Source organism: Daucus carota, chromosome 3 (genome assembly GCF_001625215.2).
Source record: "Daucus carota subsp. sativus chromosome 3, DH1 v3.0, whole genome shotgun sequence".
NCBI lineage: Eukaryota > Viridiplantae > Streptophyta > Magnoliopsida > Apiales > Apiaceae > Daucus > Daucus carota.
The window spans coordinates 6,017,627-6,032,283 of record NC_030383.2 but is presented as its reverse complement, the minus strand read 5'-3'; the positions used below and the strand labels follow the sequence as shown (position 1 = coordinate 6,032,283).

At 36.2% G+C, this 14,657-nt stretch overlaps 3 protein-coding genes and 1 long non-coding RNA gene across 5 annotated transcripts; 2 read left to right on the top strand and 2 right to left on the bottom strand.

Moving 5' to 3' along the window:
- Nucleotides 1-82: 82 nt before the first annotated feature.
- On the bottom strand, nt 83-2,427 carry LOC108214373 (beta-1,4-xylosyltransferase IRX9). The gene is made up of 3 exons (XM_064088725.1): nt 1,647-2,427; nt 1,119-1,359; nt 83-600 (listed from the first exon to the last, which is right to left on the bottom strand). Exons 1-3 carry the CDS (start codon nt 2,288-2,290, stop codon nt 472-474), a joined length of 1,014 nt encoding a protein of 337 aa, XP_063944795.1. The 5' UTR covers nt 2,291-2,427; the 3' UTR covers nt 83-471.
- Nucleotides 2,428-3,324: 897 nt separating this feature from the next.
- LOC108211457 (pentatricopeptide repeat-containing protein At3g53360, mitochondrial) lies at nt 3,325-6,976 on the top strand. The gene is made up of 2 exons (XM_017383063.2): nt 3,325-5,783; nt 6,838-6,976. Exon 1 carries the CDS (start codon nt 3,366-3,368, stop codon nt 5,667-5,669), a length of 2,304 nt encoding a protein of 767 aa, XP_017238552.1. The 5' UTR covers nt 3,325-3,365; the 3' UTR covers nt 5,670-5,783; nt 6,838-6,976.
- A 1,159-nt stretch (nt 6,977-8,135) lies between these two features.
- On the bottom strand, nt 8,136-10,503 carry LOC108214855 (polyubiquitin). The gene is made up of 2 exons (XM_017387073.2): nt 10,250-10,503; nt 8,136-9,676 (listed from the first exon to the last, which is right to left on the bottom strand). The coding sequence occupies exon 2, from the start codon at nt 9,674-9,676 to the stop codon at nt 8,303-8,305; it is 1,374 nt and encodes a 457-aa protein (XP_017242562.1). The 5' UTR covers nt 10,250-10,503; the 3' UTR covers nt 8,136-8,302.
- Nucleotides 10,504-11,411: 908 nt separating this feature from the next.
- LOC108213810 (uncharacterized) lies at nt 11,412-14,045 on the top strand. Of its 2 annotated transcripts, XR_001805382.2 has the most exons (7): nt 11,412-11,561; nt 11,650-11,752; nt 11,889-11,963; nt 12,303-12,405; nt 12,739-13,158; nt 13,271-13,356; nt 13,655-14,045. It is a non-coding gene; the product is annotated as an uncharacterized LOC108213810 (long non-coding RNA). The 2 variants fall into 2 exon arrangements; XR_010290577.1 differs by having other exon boundaries at nt 12,739-13,356.
- The last annotated feature ends 612 nt before the right edge of the window (nt 14,046-14,657 follow it).

Sequence of the window (14,657 nt, the reverse complement as noted above, 5' to 3'; positions counted from 1 at the left end):
TAAGTAGTCACATCCATAATACATAATGTATTTTTTTTCTGTGATTCAGTTTAAGCTGGTATAATTTTGTATGCCAAGTAAATCCCCGTCAATTAAGTGAAATTTTATTCAAAAGAACGAAAAAAATAAAGAAATTGCTAGCAAATAATTCTTTTCTTGCAATAATGAATTTGCTGATAGTAAAAAAAAGAAACTATCTGGAGAAGTCTTTTTCTTGTGGTCTGGTTTTCTATGTTCTCAGCTTGATGAGGTGCACTGAGAAGTGCCAGTGTACTAGTAATATGCCATCTCCTGCTATTTTGTAGCCAAATTTATAAATAACAGGAAGATGGAAGAAAAATTCGAAACACTTGGCTTGAGTGTCTCCTCAGTTGTCATCTCGTTAACCCGGCCTTGACATCTTCTAGATATATCAAACATTAGCTAAGCCTGTGCATGTTGATTACTTGATGTTGCATGCTTATTGAGATGTTAATCCCCCATTGGTTTTATTGGCACATGAAGATTCCAGAGCATGATTCTGGAGCAACCCTCTGCTGGAATACCTTTCAGATCAGTTTCCCCTTCAAGAACCTCTTTCTCCACGAATTTTATGGAGTTCTGTAAACAAACAAATTTTAGAAAAATATTGCTCTATGCAAATGAAAATTAACTCTGATTCTCGTTTTGTAGCCTAGTAGAAACCACTTTGTTCTTGGTGAGTTCGAGGCCAAATATTGAGATATAAGTGTTTCCTGCTCTAGAATATTGCAGTGGATGGTTTAAAAGGAATGACTTGTGGGTTATTGTCTTTTAAGGTACACAAAGTTGAAGGAGGTTGGCCAAACCTGTACCAAATATTGATTCCTAAGGCATATAAAGTTGACATATTACAGTTTATAATTCATCTTTAGGAGCCAAGGCATTTTTATATACCAGGCAACTGCAAGCCAATAGATTTCTGAACTTTCTAAGATTCTTTAATTTGTATACCAATATAGTGATTCTTTACAATTTTGTTTGCTTTGAGAATCTCATCAATTAAGTTAAATTAAGGCAGCAGTTCATCAAAAATAAATTATACTTTTTTCGCATTGATATCACTTAAAGACTACTATTAAAATTTGTGAAATATCTACCTGTGACGTGTCTTGAACTGAAGAAGGGCGACCCCATCTCTCTGGATCCCAGAGGATGGAGCTGTTGAATGCAAAGCTAGAAATGTGAAGCGGAGATTTTGTATCTTCTTCTGTCGCATTATTATTGTTCTTCCTTTTCAAATGCCATCCTATAACTTCAGCAGAATTGCATACAGGTCCTTCAATTGTCACCCTTTTCCTATTAGCCGATACCAGTGCCATTGGCCAAGTTCCGAAAACCCTGCATTGTAATAATTATATTAACATAACAATAACAAAATGATCTGGAGCACAGAATGCCACTTGAGTGGTGGTTAGCGTATGGTCAAGAAATTTAACAACTGTCAGCTGAAACATTCTGAAAGAAATTATTTTAAGCGCTTTACTTTTTCTGAGGGTTGGTGAAATTTTAGAATAAAAAGGATTATATAACTTTCAGAACATGAGTTGAACTTTTATAATAACAAGAAGACATTTTAAACTCATGACAGATTTGCAAAAATGAATTCAGAGAGAGAGAAGACATACTCAATTTTTCTGATCTCGCTGAAGAAGCTGAGATCATAGACATTAGATAGTCCAGCAAAATGAACAATACCACTCAGCTTATGGTGCTCCATGTGATTCAGCGCGACATTCTTCTGATAATCCATTTCAGCTTCTAAATTATTGAAGTTCTCCGCGAACACTAAATGCCTATACATTACACCCGTTTTCCTTAAAACCTCTGACACCTGAGAAGATTCAGATTGTTGCTCAACAACAATCCACAACAGTGGTGGAGGAACCAACTTCAATGTATTTGCCAGCTTACTCAAAAGAAGCTCCCGCAGCTGATCCTTGGCACTTGTTGGCGTCACAATGATAATTAGCCTTTCAGGACTCGTGTCACTCTCAGTTTTTTCCTGGTCTTCCTCTGCTACTTCTTGATCAAAATGCATTGGCAAGGCCACTTCCACTGAGGTTTGCGCGAAAGAACTTTCATTTAACTTCTGAACCGACATTTCCACTGGCTCTGGTGAAACTTCCGGTGTCATACCACGATTGGAAAACACATGCATTGAGGACTTCCCCATTGGAGCAATGCCGGTGAAGAATCCCATGACAAAACACAATAAGAAATGAAAAACAGCTTTCTTCCACAGCTGGACCTTCTTTTTCGACCTTTCCATGGAAACTTACAACTACAGACAGAAAAACAGCTCCTACAATCCGAGAGATTATCTTATAAAGGATTTATTTATAAGTCCTACGACTTAATCAAGATAAATTAACAAAAAAAATAATTACTAAGTATACTTTATTAAAAAGAATGGTTGTAACCAACTAATTTATAATGCGGCTAAACTTGAATGCGTTGAGAAGGGAGCTTGCTTGAACAAGTCATTGCTTATATTTTAAGGAAAAAAAAATGGTAATGAATAATGCAGAAGAGGAGGAGTTGCTGTCTGCACCAAATAGTTGTTGAGATTCATACTTGTAACCTAATGTTTACAACAAAAATATAGCAAGTCGTACATAAACAAATGCTGTGCTCTCTAACAGGAACTCGACCGACAGAACGACCAGGTCGGAATCTGCATACACATGTTCTTCATTGCTGCAATTCTATGATACTAATAAACATAATGTGTTTGACTATTTTAAACACATTTTAGGAAACGTCTGCGGCAGAATAATATTCGAGCATGTTCAATAAATTAAGCAAATTATTATTGGAGCATCCTGTATATGATTGTGCATTTCAAAGCATGAACATCTTTTTAACTATATGCACTTTAAAAATGTGTATTTTTATACTTGGTTCTTTTTAATTATTGGTCATAGTGATCAAATTTTGGTTAAAATTAATAAATTAATCTAGTAAAATTCTAAATTTTTTATTTTAAAATTGATTTTATATTTTTCACTCGTATAATTTTATTTTTTATAAATTATATATATACGAGTTTCAATTAAAATTGAGTCAATCTAATTGATCAAAAGAATATATTGAAATGGATTCTACTAGCTACCTCACCCAATCTTCATAATTTATCAGAGACTTTTTTGATAAATCAAAAATAATAATTGTAATGTAATCGGTAGATCGATAAAATACTTTTAAAAAATAATTAAATATTAACAAAATAAATTCAGTAAATCAAGGATTTTTATACCAGAGACCTCACCGAATATATTGAAATTTATGTAGGAACAAAAGCTGACGAGGATTACAGTTAGTATGGGCTGCAGCTTGTCCTCGACATGTTAAAAACTCTGGAAACTAAACTGCACTCTTCTTCTACTATCTGTAACAACATTAACAATGTCAAACACATCATTAATCCAACAACAATTACCTCAAATTTCAAGAATGAAAACTCCAGCAATGATTACATTAGCTTCCTATGCAAACAAAAACAATATAGCAAAGCTCTCGATGCTTTTCATTTCTTACACAACAACACTACATTTTCACTTAAGCCCAGCACTTACGCCAATCTTTTCTCTGCTTGTTCTTATCTCAAGTCTATTAAACAAGGCAGAATTGTTCATGACCATCTGTTGTTGTCTGGTTGTAAGGCGGATATTATACTTCAGAATCACATTTTAAATATGTATGGGAAATGTGGGTCGTTGAGTGATGCAGTTAAGGTGTTTGATGAAATGTCTGAGAGAAATATTGTTTCTTGGACTTCACTGATTGCTGGGTACTCGCAGAATGGGCGAGGGGTTGATGCTGTCAGATTGTACATTGATATGCAACGTTCGGGGGTGATGCCTGATCAGTTTACGTTTGGGAGTGTTATTAGGGCTTGCGCGAATATGAGTGATGATGTTGAGTTAGGGAGGCAGTTGCATGGTAATTTTATGAAATCGGAATTTGGGTCTAGCCTTATTCCGTTGAATGCTTTGATTGCGATGTATAATAAGTATGATAGGATTATTGATGCTTCCAGTGTGTTTTCTCGTATCAAGACGAAGGACTTGATCTCGTGGAGTTCAATGATCTCGGGGTTTTCACAACTAGGATACGAGTTAGAAGCTTTGTGTTGCTTCAAAGAAATGATTTCTTTGGGAGTTTACCAGCCGAACGAATTTATATTTGGCAGCATTTTGAGTGCATGTGGGAGTCTCCGGCATCCACAATGCGGAAGACAGATACATGGAATGAGTATTAAATTTGGTCTCGGAGGAAATCTTTTTGCAGGTTGTTCTCTCAGTGATATGTATGCTAAATGTGGCTTGTTACATTGTGCACAAATAGCATTTTTTGAGATAGAAAGCCCTGATTTAGTGTCGTGGAATGCAATCATTGCCGGGTTTGCATATGGTGGTTATGTCAATGATGCCATATCATTCTTCTCCCGAATGAGACATATGGGGTTCACCCCAGATAATATTACGATTAGGTCTTTACTTTGTGCTTTCACGAATCCTTATACTCTAAACCAAGGCAAGCAAGCTCACTCTTACATTATAAAGCACGGCTTAAGTTCAGATGTTACAGTCAGCAACACTATACTTTCCATGTATGCAAAATGTCTAAACCTCAGTGATGCATTTGGTATATTTAATGAGATAAAAAGCAATGCAGACTTGGTTTCTTGGAATGCTATTCTAACTGTATGCATGCACCATAAGCAGGCGGCAGAGGTTTTTAAAGTGATAAAGATGTTGCTACTATCTCAGAATAGGCCTGACCACATTACATTAGCCATAGTACTAGGTGCTTGTGGAGAAATATCCTCTTTAGAAATGGGAGATCAAGTTCATTGCTATGCAACCAAAAGTGCACACAAGGTGGATACCTTCGTAGCTAATGGACTAATTGACATGTATACAAAGTGTGGGTCCCTTGTAAGTGCTCGGAAGCTATTTGATTGCATGAGAAATCCTGATGTTATTTCATGGAGCAGTTTGATTGTAGGCTATGCTCAATGCGGATATGGTGAGGAAGCCCTTCATTTGTTCCGGGAAATGAAAAGCTCAGGAGTCAAACCCAATCAGGTCACTTTTGTCGGAGTTTTAACTGCTTGCAGCCATGTTGGACTTCTGCAAGAAGGATGGCAGTTGTTCACTTCTATGGAAACTGAACATGGTGTTGTGCCTACAAAAGAACACTGTTCATGTGTGGTTGATTTGCTTGCCCGTGCAGGATGCATTAAAGAAGCAGAGGCTTTTATCAATCACATGCCATTTGATCCAGATATTGTGGTGTGGAAGACTCTGCTAGCTGCTTGTAAGACCAATAATAATGTCGAGGTAGCAAAACGGGCTGCAGAAAGTATTCTTAGTATTGATCCCTCCAATTCTGCAGCTCATGTGCTCCTTTGCAGCATATATGCTTCTAATGGTAGTTGGAAAGATGTTAAACGATTGAGGAGTTTGATGAAACAAAACAGTGTCAGGAAAGTTCCAGGCCAGAGCTGGATTGAAGTCAAGGACAAAATGCATGTTTTTCTAGCCGAAGATTTTCTGCATTCTGAAAGGGATCATATATATTCATTGCTAGATGAGTTATGGTTACAGATGTTAGATGCTGGGTTTGTTCCACTCCGGAAATAGGCAGGCTCTTTGAAAGTTATTCTACATCCCTTTAATGTTTGGAGGAATCCAAGATGCTGCAGAACTTTATATGAATCTGGCCATGCTTGATCGGCGAGCTGTCTGCATTGTATGGTATGTTTTTTTCTGTTACTTTACACATTTGAGTATTATTTTATCTGCCAAGTTATGTTCTTAAAAGGTATATTAACTGGGAAGCAAATTTATTGATAGCATATACTCTATACAGTACTTGCTGCTGACAAAGTAATCATATATTATAACTAATTAAACTTAAATGTTGATGAAAGTATTATGTTCACTTTATTGGATGTAAAAAGGTACAAAGTGCACAAGTCTCAAATTGGAGATGGTCCTATGTGATGTATGTGCGGTCTTGCATCTATCTATAGAGTACTTGCAGGACTTTGGTTCTTTCATGAAATATATAGATGGTTAATATACCTCTGTAATCTTTTTTATTTATATAAAAGTGAAATATAGTAGTACCTCCTTGCTATCTTTTTTTATGCATTCGTATCCTGAAAGAAGTAAATGTGTCTGGACAAGCCAGTTCAGTTTAGGCTCCTTCACTTCACTCTGTCTTTCAGTAAAATTGACCTTTCATCATTTTTGAACAAATTTATGTCAAACACAACCTATGAGAAGGATCCAGGTCTTTTTATTGGATAATTTCTGAATGTGCAACAAGTAGATAGCTACCCACATGGATTTTCATTTTACTGATGATATGGTTCAGAAGACTTTCTTTGCATGGTAACAAAAGTTGGTCTATATCACGTTGCTCACGTTTTGCAAACCCATTGTTCACTTATTTTTCAACTAAGCAATCCACTTTTAAAGTTCTTCACTCAGGGACAGCCCTAGAGATTTGACTCGGTGCCCTATATTTTGAAAATGGTGCCCTAGTAATAAATATCGCATGTGTAAATCAAAACATATACACGCCAACATTCATAATAGTTACACAAATAATACAATTGAACTGGTGACTGAAGTTCAACTTCTCCACAAAAAATTTAGATGTACCTATAAATATATACTTCTATTATGATTATTATATAAATGAAGTTCTTTTGGTGCCCCTTGTGGGAGTGCCCTTGGAATGACAATAGTGTTTACATACTTTCATGTATTTATGAATCTAATATTGAAGGCAACTATGCAGCTTCACAGATTTAATGGACGATGGCTTAAAAGGAACCTGAGATCTACAAACCTGCTTTTCATGGATCTACCTTGAATGAGTTTGAGCCTTTGGCCTTTGCTGCCAACCTAGGCATGGGACTGAGAATAAATATAGTCAGCGAGTACAACTTGGGGAGAACGCCAATCTGCTGTTGATGATGTAAATTCATGTCTGCGAAGGCCATCAGGAGATAAATTGCGAAACAGAGGAGGAATCGACCGTGTAAGCAAGGAGAGAATTAATCCCAGATCCGCCAGCCATGCCAAGTTTAGCAATCAGTTCTGCAATTGCCAATTAAGATATGAGAGACTATGCATCTTTCGCAATTCACATGATTCACAGCCCGCTAATTAGTTTCAGCTTTCTCAGCTAAGTGAAAAGGAAGAAACAAGTAACTGGAATAGTTGGGTGCTAACTAATGACACAACCTCAAGTCCGTGGATTGGCTCATTGTTGATAAGTTGGGAAGCAGCTTAAAACCACAGTTGCTGTTGTTGCTGTTCACAACTGTTTTTCTATGGCCTTTTTTTCTTTTCTGATGTACAAATCACTTGTTTGTTTATATTTTGATATTCAACAGCACAAATTGATTTGAATGATAACAGATACCCCCAGTTGTATACTCATCACAGGAAATCCTAGATCAGCATATGTTGTTTCAAAATAGCAAGAGTGGCACTGGCTGACTGGCACAAGATCAAAAACAAATAGCGAAGATTCTTCTTATATTGTGCAAGGTCAATTACAAGAAATTTAAATACCAACCCACAATTGTACTCACCAGAACTCAAATCCTCGCTTGTTACAGAGCACGAGAGATATCCACTAAGCAAAAATCTTATCAGTAAGAGCCTATCATAACAGTAATAACAAAATGTTCGCATTGTGGCTCACCTTGACATGTGAAATAACATTCTTGGTGTATTTTTTAATTTATTTTTTGTAAGTCAGGGCTTTTAGCCTTCTCTCATAACCTCTGGAACTCTTCTAAATTTAAATTTCTTCAATTCATTTAACCATTTTTAGGAAAAACATTTGTTTCTTTCTGCTTTGGACCTGTAAAACGTATAATGTAGCATGACTCCGTATATATGAAAACAAGAAAAAAAGACAACAGATATATCCACCCCAACCTGCCAAGTACCGACCAGGCGACCAGGCTACTATAATGAGTTTCAATCCACCCAAATTATACTAACCATATGCATTACAATAACTAATATTGCAACTCTATTTAAAAACGGCATGATAATTAAACCTGATTAAACAAACAACAATTAAACAGCTCAAGAGATTATTATATAATGTACTTCAGAGTACAAATCATAAAGAACGCATCATATTATCGTTCCAAATGAAACTTAGTTCATAGAAAAGAAACATAAACCATCAATGTCAGGCGAAACCAAGCAAACATTCAGAAAACATTGGTAGAAACAACACTTTAGAAACCACCGCGGAGACGAAGAACAAGGTGCAGGGTAGACTCCTTCTGAATGTTGTAGTCCGCTAAGGTCCTTCCATCTTCCAACTGCTTTCCAGCAAAAATCAACCTCTGCTGATCTGGTGGAATTCCCTCCTTATCTTGGATCTTAGCCTTCACGTTATCGATGGTGTCTGAGCTCTCCACCTCCAAGGTGATTGTCTTGCCAGTCAATGTCTTTACAAAGATTTGCATCCCTCCACGCAGACGAAGCACCAGATGAAGGGTAGACTCCTTTTGAATATTGTAGTCGGCCAGTGTGCGGCCATCCTCCAGCTGCTTTCCAGCAAATATAAGCCTCTGCTGGTCTGGTGGGATGCCTTCCTTGTCCTGAATCTTTGCTTTCACATTATCAATGGTGTCTGAGCTCTCAACCTCAAGTGTGATAGTCTTCCCAGTCAGAGTCTTCACAAATATCTGCATGCCACCTCTCAACCTCAATACCAGATGAAGAGTGGATTCCTTTTGAATGTTGTAATCAGCCAATGTCCTACCATCCTCCAATTGCTTACCAGCAAAAATCAACCTCTGCTGGTCTGGGGGAATTCCCTCCTTGTCTTGAATTTTCGCTTTCACATTGTCAATTGTATCAGAACTTTCTACTTCAAGGGTAATCGTCTTCCCAGTGAGAGTCTTAACAAAGATTTGCATGCCACCGCGAAGGCGGAGCACCAAATGGAGGGTTGATTCCTTCTGGATGTTATAGTCAGCAAGGGTACGCCCATCTTCGAGCTGCTTGCCAGCAAAAATGAGCCTCTGCTGGTCTGGTGGGATACCCTCCTTGTCCTGGATCTTAGCTTTGACATTATCAATAGTATCAGAACTTTCAACTTCTAGAGTGATAGTCTTTCCGGTAAGGGTCTTTACGAAAATCTGCATTCCCCCACGTAGACGCAGAACCAAATGAAGGGTCGACTCCTTCTGAATGTTGTAATCGGCCAAGGTCCGTCCATCCTCTAGCTGTTTACCAGCAAAGATGAGCCTCTGCTGGTCTGGTGGGATACCCTCCTTGTCCTGGATCTTAGCTTTGACATTATCAATGGTATCAGAGCTTTCGACTTCTAGAGTGATAGTCTTGCCAGTAAGTGTCTTTACAAAAATCTGCATTCCCCCACGTAGACGCAGAACCAAATGAAGGGTCGACTCCTTCTGAATGTTGTAATCAGCTAAGGTCCGTCCATCCTCTAGCTGCTTACCAGCAAAGATGAGCCTCTGCTGATCTGGAGGGATACCTTCCTTGTCTTGAATCTTCGCTTTGACATTGTCAATAGTGTCCGAACTTTCAACCTCGAGGGTGATTGTCTTGCCAGTAAGAGTTTTCACAAATATCTGCATCTGTATCAATGCAAACCCAAATTAACATTCAAGTCCAAGAACTATACTCACAGACTTAATAGCCCCTCTACAATCCTTCTAACAAACATAATTAAAAGCAACAAAAAGATCAATACATACATCCCCAGTGTTCTAAACTTAACTATGTTGTTTACAGATTAAAAAGACACCCTAATTTCAATAATCCTAGAAATCGACATGATCAACAAAAATAGTGTAAAGTTCAGCTCAACATAAATCTATAACTACCAGATACAATCTAATTCAAATTAAACAGATGACAAAAATCTAATTTACCATAAATCAACAATAGTTACCCGATAAATAAACCAAAAAATACGATCAAATCAGGAAAAACATAGAGGTTAAAACAACAGGATGATCAACAATAATAGTCTTATGTACACAAAACGAGAGATCGACATCGATATAGAAAGATCTAAATTACACAAGTCGATCAAAATCTATAACTAACAAAGGCAAAAACAATATAATCAAAGTACGACGAGTATAAACAATCACAATCAATATCCACGAGGCAAGATTAGATGTTTAGCGATTCAGATCTCGTACCTTGAGTAGTTGTTGATCGATTAGAATTTTGTATGTATAGGCTAGGGTTTGCGATGAGAAAATATAATGAGATGGGAAATTTGGGGGCGAGGGGTGCTGTATTTATATATGTGCCTTGACCTCCTAGAAGCTTCCATTGACCTGTTCTATCCAATAAGATTTTACCACGTGGACTTTTCCTGGACAATATAGACGCCTTGTTGGCACTCTTTGCCGACGAGGAATAGGCTGGAACGCCCTCGAAGTTCGAACATGTATTCAACTGCGTCACTTGTAAATTTGATGACTTTCTCCTTTTGAAAATTGGAGGTTTTTTACATTTTTTTTATTCACGTATTTTAAGATTTTTGACATATATTTGAATGAATTTGTTTTTAAAAAATTATGAATATAAATACGATATTAATGTTTTTATTCATAAGAGACTTTAGGATTTGGTTCTCAGTCCACATGTAATATTGAGAATACAAGTATAAGATTATAAGAGTAAAAAAAATACAATTAATTAATGTTAAATTCAAATAATAAGAAGTATTTGAAGTTATACTTGAAACAAAATCTTGCGGGCGAAATTCAGAACGAATAGTGTTATGTTAATACTGTCTCAGGTCGGTTAGATAAAAAAATATTTGCGTTTGTATACCACAAACAAATAACTAATGTATACCAATTTGCTGGTACTTTTGGGCCGACTTGTGATGAGTTGCTGGATCCGGTATGCATATCTAATTATGCGGACAATGCACTTGAAAATGTGTGCACGAAAGTAAAATTTCGAGTATCTGAAAACAAAAGGAGTAAAAAATTACAAATTCATTACAATCAGTGTTAATGTAATGCACTAAATTGAAAATCTATTAATTGCGATGATACTCTTTTTGTCTTATCTAATTTTTTTATATATCATATTGAAATTGAGTTCCGTCCAATTTTTATTTTGAGATGGGCGCATAAATAAGAAAATGTATAAAATAAGATCAGTGGCTGGAAAATGAGATTTACTAATATTTAATCTTATATTTATATAAAAGGAGGTTCTTCACATGCTGACATGGCATGCTTCAGAATCCTGCCTTCCAAATCTTTCATTTCCTAGATTTTTCACATCTTAATAATTAAAAATTCACTTTTAAGGCTGAGAAATATAAAGGGCCGATGAAAAGGCAACTTATTGCATCTTTATCTCTTCAGTTTCCCTTCTTTAGTTTTGCCTCTTAGGGGCCTTAATGTTTCCCTTTCAACCGATGATCCATTCATCACACAAAAGAACCCGGTGGTTGAAGAATACAGTGCTTCGGAATACAATGCTTCGGTGAGTATTTTCTCTAATTTGTTTGTGTTACAAATTACAAAACATGAGGTGATATTAATATGATAATGCAAATCTTTTTTCCTTGCAGGTGTAGAGGTTGGGCTCCTGTGATTTATGTGAGATTGCACGTAATTCAGTCTACCAACCAGGTTTCTCACATATTTTAAAGGTGCAGTTGTATAGTTCAGAAGGTAAATCTCATTAATTTGCCATTAGCAGTTTTTGTTTTATTTATCTTTCTTGCAGCTGCATGGCATATTTCGACATAAATCTTTTGATTCATTTTCTTCCAGTCAATTTTACAATTGTATTGTTCCATCATGACAGCAAAGTGAATGAGTGGTTGAAGTTTGGATGGACTAACCTGGCCATTCATATTGTTGCTCAGAATCAAACAAAGTGGTAACACATGACACTATCATTTATTTTTTTAACTTCATGATATGTTTCAGCTTTGAGTTTTAGGCTTGATAGTAAAATACTTCACATGGGTTTGAATTATTTCTTGTGAAAATTTTACAATTCCGTTACAGGCTTAAGATAGCTCTGTAAGTATAGTGTGTGCCTTACATAGAGGTCCCTAATTGCCCATAAAGTGTTGGGCTGATGTTTTGGTTTGAGTTTTGGGAGTTCTTTTGTATAACACCATTGTAAGATATGAGGAACTGGATGCATCAGCTCTTCTGTGATCATGTTTCAGGTGGTTTCCTTTTCATGTCAAATAATATTCTTTTTTTACAGAGCTTTGGGATATGTTGTTAAAGAATCGAGTCTATCAGCCGACCTCAAATGCTACTTGCTTGGTCACTCTCCAAAAGCTGCTATTGTCACTAAATTGCCTCAGGTACTAATGAATCATATCAACTTCTAATTAATTGTTTCATTCCCTTCCTTATTTTGTAAGCATATACTGTGTATTTTGCACTTTTTGACATCCCAGAATCACTGGACACATTGATTTTATTCCTCTGATAAAATCAACGTGCTTGTGCTCTAATGCTTGATTACAATAGAAGCACTTGATCATAATAGAACCAACGAGCTTTAAACTTGATCCATTTCTTCATTTTTGGTTGGCTGCTAATGTGTTACAAGATCCATTTCTTCATTTTTGGTTGGCTGCTGATGTGACAAGGATAGTTACAGGCATTTCTGGTTCATTTAAATTGCTCCACAGGAAGTACAGTGGAAATTTCTTGGTATTCTGTTGGGCATCTAGCAAGAATCTAAATATTCATGTCAGTCAATACCTGTCGGAGGTCTTGCTTACTGCTCCTTCAAGCTTAGCAGATATGGCGGCCAATCCTTTCCATGCTCTATTTTATGTAGTCTTGGCAAACAATAATTATGGTTTACCCTTTACCTCTTTCGTTATCTCTGCTTTAATGATGGTTTAACTTTAAACTATTCACATGCCAAGTCTGATCATATATATATTGGTGCTGTTCTAAATCAATCAATCAAATGCTATTTCCTTCTCTTTCTGGGATGGGAGGAGATGTTTACCAGTAATTTTAATAGGCTCAAAAGATCTGCATTTTTTGACAGTGCACTTCATCTATTACATGGTGGAAAGGGAGGTGGCAAAGAGCCTCCAGTAAGTGGTGTTCCATCTCTGTTGTCAGTATTGATTGGGAAGTAATTACAGTTTCCTGATATGCCTAATATCGTTTCACCCTTCTCGATAATGTCCTCAACTGGTGTACAAGGTTCAAGTCCAAACACAGGTAGTTTGATTGCTGTTGGCGCTGATGGTAAATGGGGCAAAATCAAGGTTCTGCGATCTTTAAATCAAGTATGTCATTACGTTGTAGTATCGAACTGAAAACCTGACTATACCGATCTAGGTTCTTGTACTTCGAAAGTAGTTTCTGAAAAATATTTTATAGCTTATACATTTTGCGTTCTATTTTCTTTTATAGAATTTCAATTTCTGTTAATGTATCTAACTGTAACAGACATTAAATTTTTCTTAGCTTATGTGTTGATGGGAGCTAAAATCTTCTTCTGATGAACTTGCTTTTGGACCAAACATATTCATGACAAACATTTATTGTAAAGGTTCATTCAGCTCTTTTTATTTTTGTGAGCAGAAAAAGAGAAAAATTCCAAACCTGGCAAAGAAATACAAGATAGGGGTAAAAACAAGAAATTTGCAGTCGCGAGGGTGCTTGCAAATAGATCATTACTTTGGAAGAACAGGTCAATAATCGGTGAGCTATCCGTGTTCTCAATTCTCATTACATCAGAACCTGAGGAAAGTGAAACCGTAAGATTGCCAAATAATTATCGGAAAGATGCAAAGGATGAAACTAAGTAGTAGAAACTTGGCATCCTGGAGAGAACTCCTGGGATCAATGTCTGTCACTTCTCACTTTATAGAAATGATAAATTATAATCTGAACGAGTGAATGTTGTTGTACTTAAATGATCCAGATTTGAACATTATTTATATAATCATAGTTTTTTGTGTGTGCCTGTCTATTTATCTACTACTGACTAATGATATCTTTAAGGACTTAAGACTTATGTTGGTACACTCAGTGGTTTGTTATGATAGGAGTATAGTGTCTGGCAATTTAAATTTGACTTATTTGTGAACATACGTTAATCAACTGTATTAGCAATCTCCCAAGGAAGGAGGGAAGTTTTCTGTGTGTTTGTACATCCATGAGTGTTGCAGGTAGACTTGCCCACTTATGCGACAAGGAATTTGCAAGCATATGCAAATTTTAAGTTTATTAAAAATAAAATAAGTAATAATTAATTAGGTCTAATAAAATTCTGAAAATAAATTTAATTTTAGACATTTTAGGGAGTAAACACCACTGATACATCTTATTTTATTAACTAAATAAGAATATATTTGTTGTTGAAGCAAGTAGAGGTTTGTACGATTGATATGCAGCGGTCTCTATTTTAGGTTTGTTACTCTCTCCGTCCCCCTCATTTGTTTACATTTGAAGGTGGGGACTCGGCACACATTCTAATCCTCTCAAAAAACGTAGTTTAATAAATTATTTTGAAATTTTTTAACTTCTGAATAAAAAATTTATGTATAAACTTTTATACAAAAAAGAATTTTTTTAGAAAAGT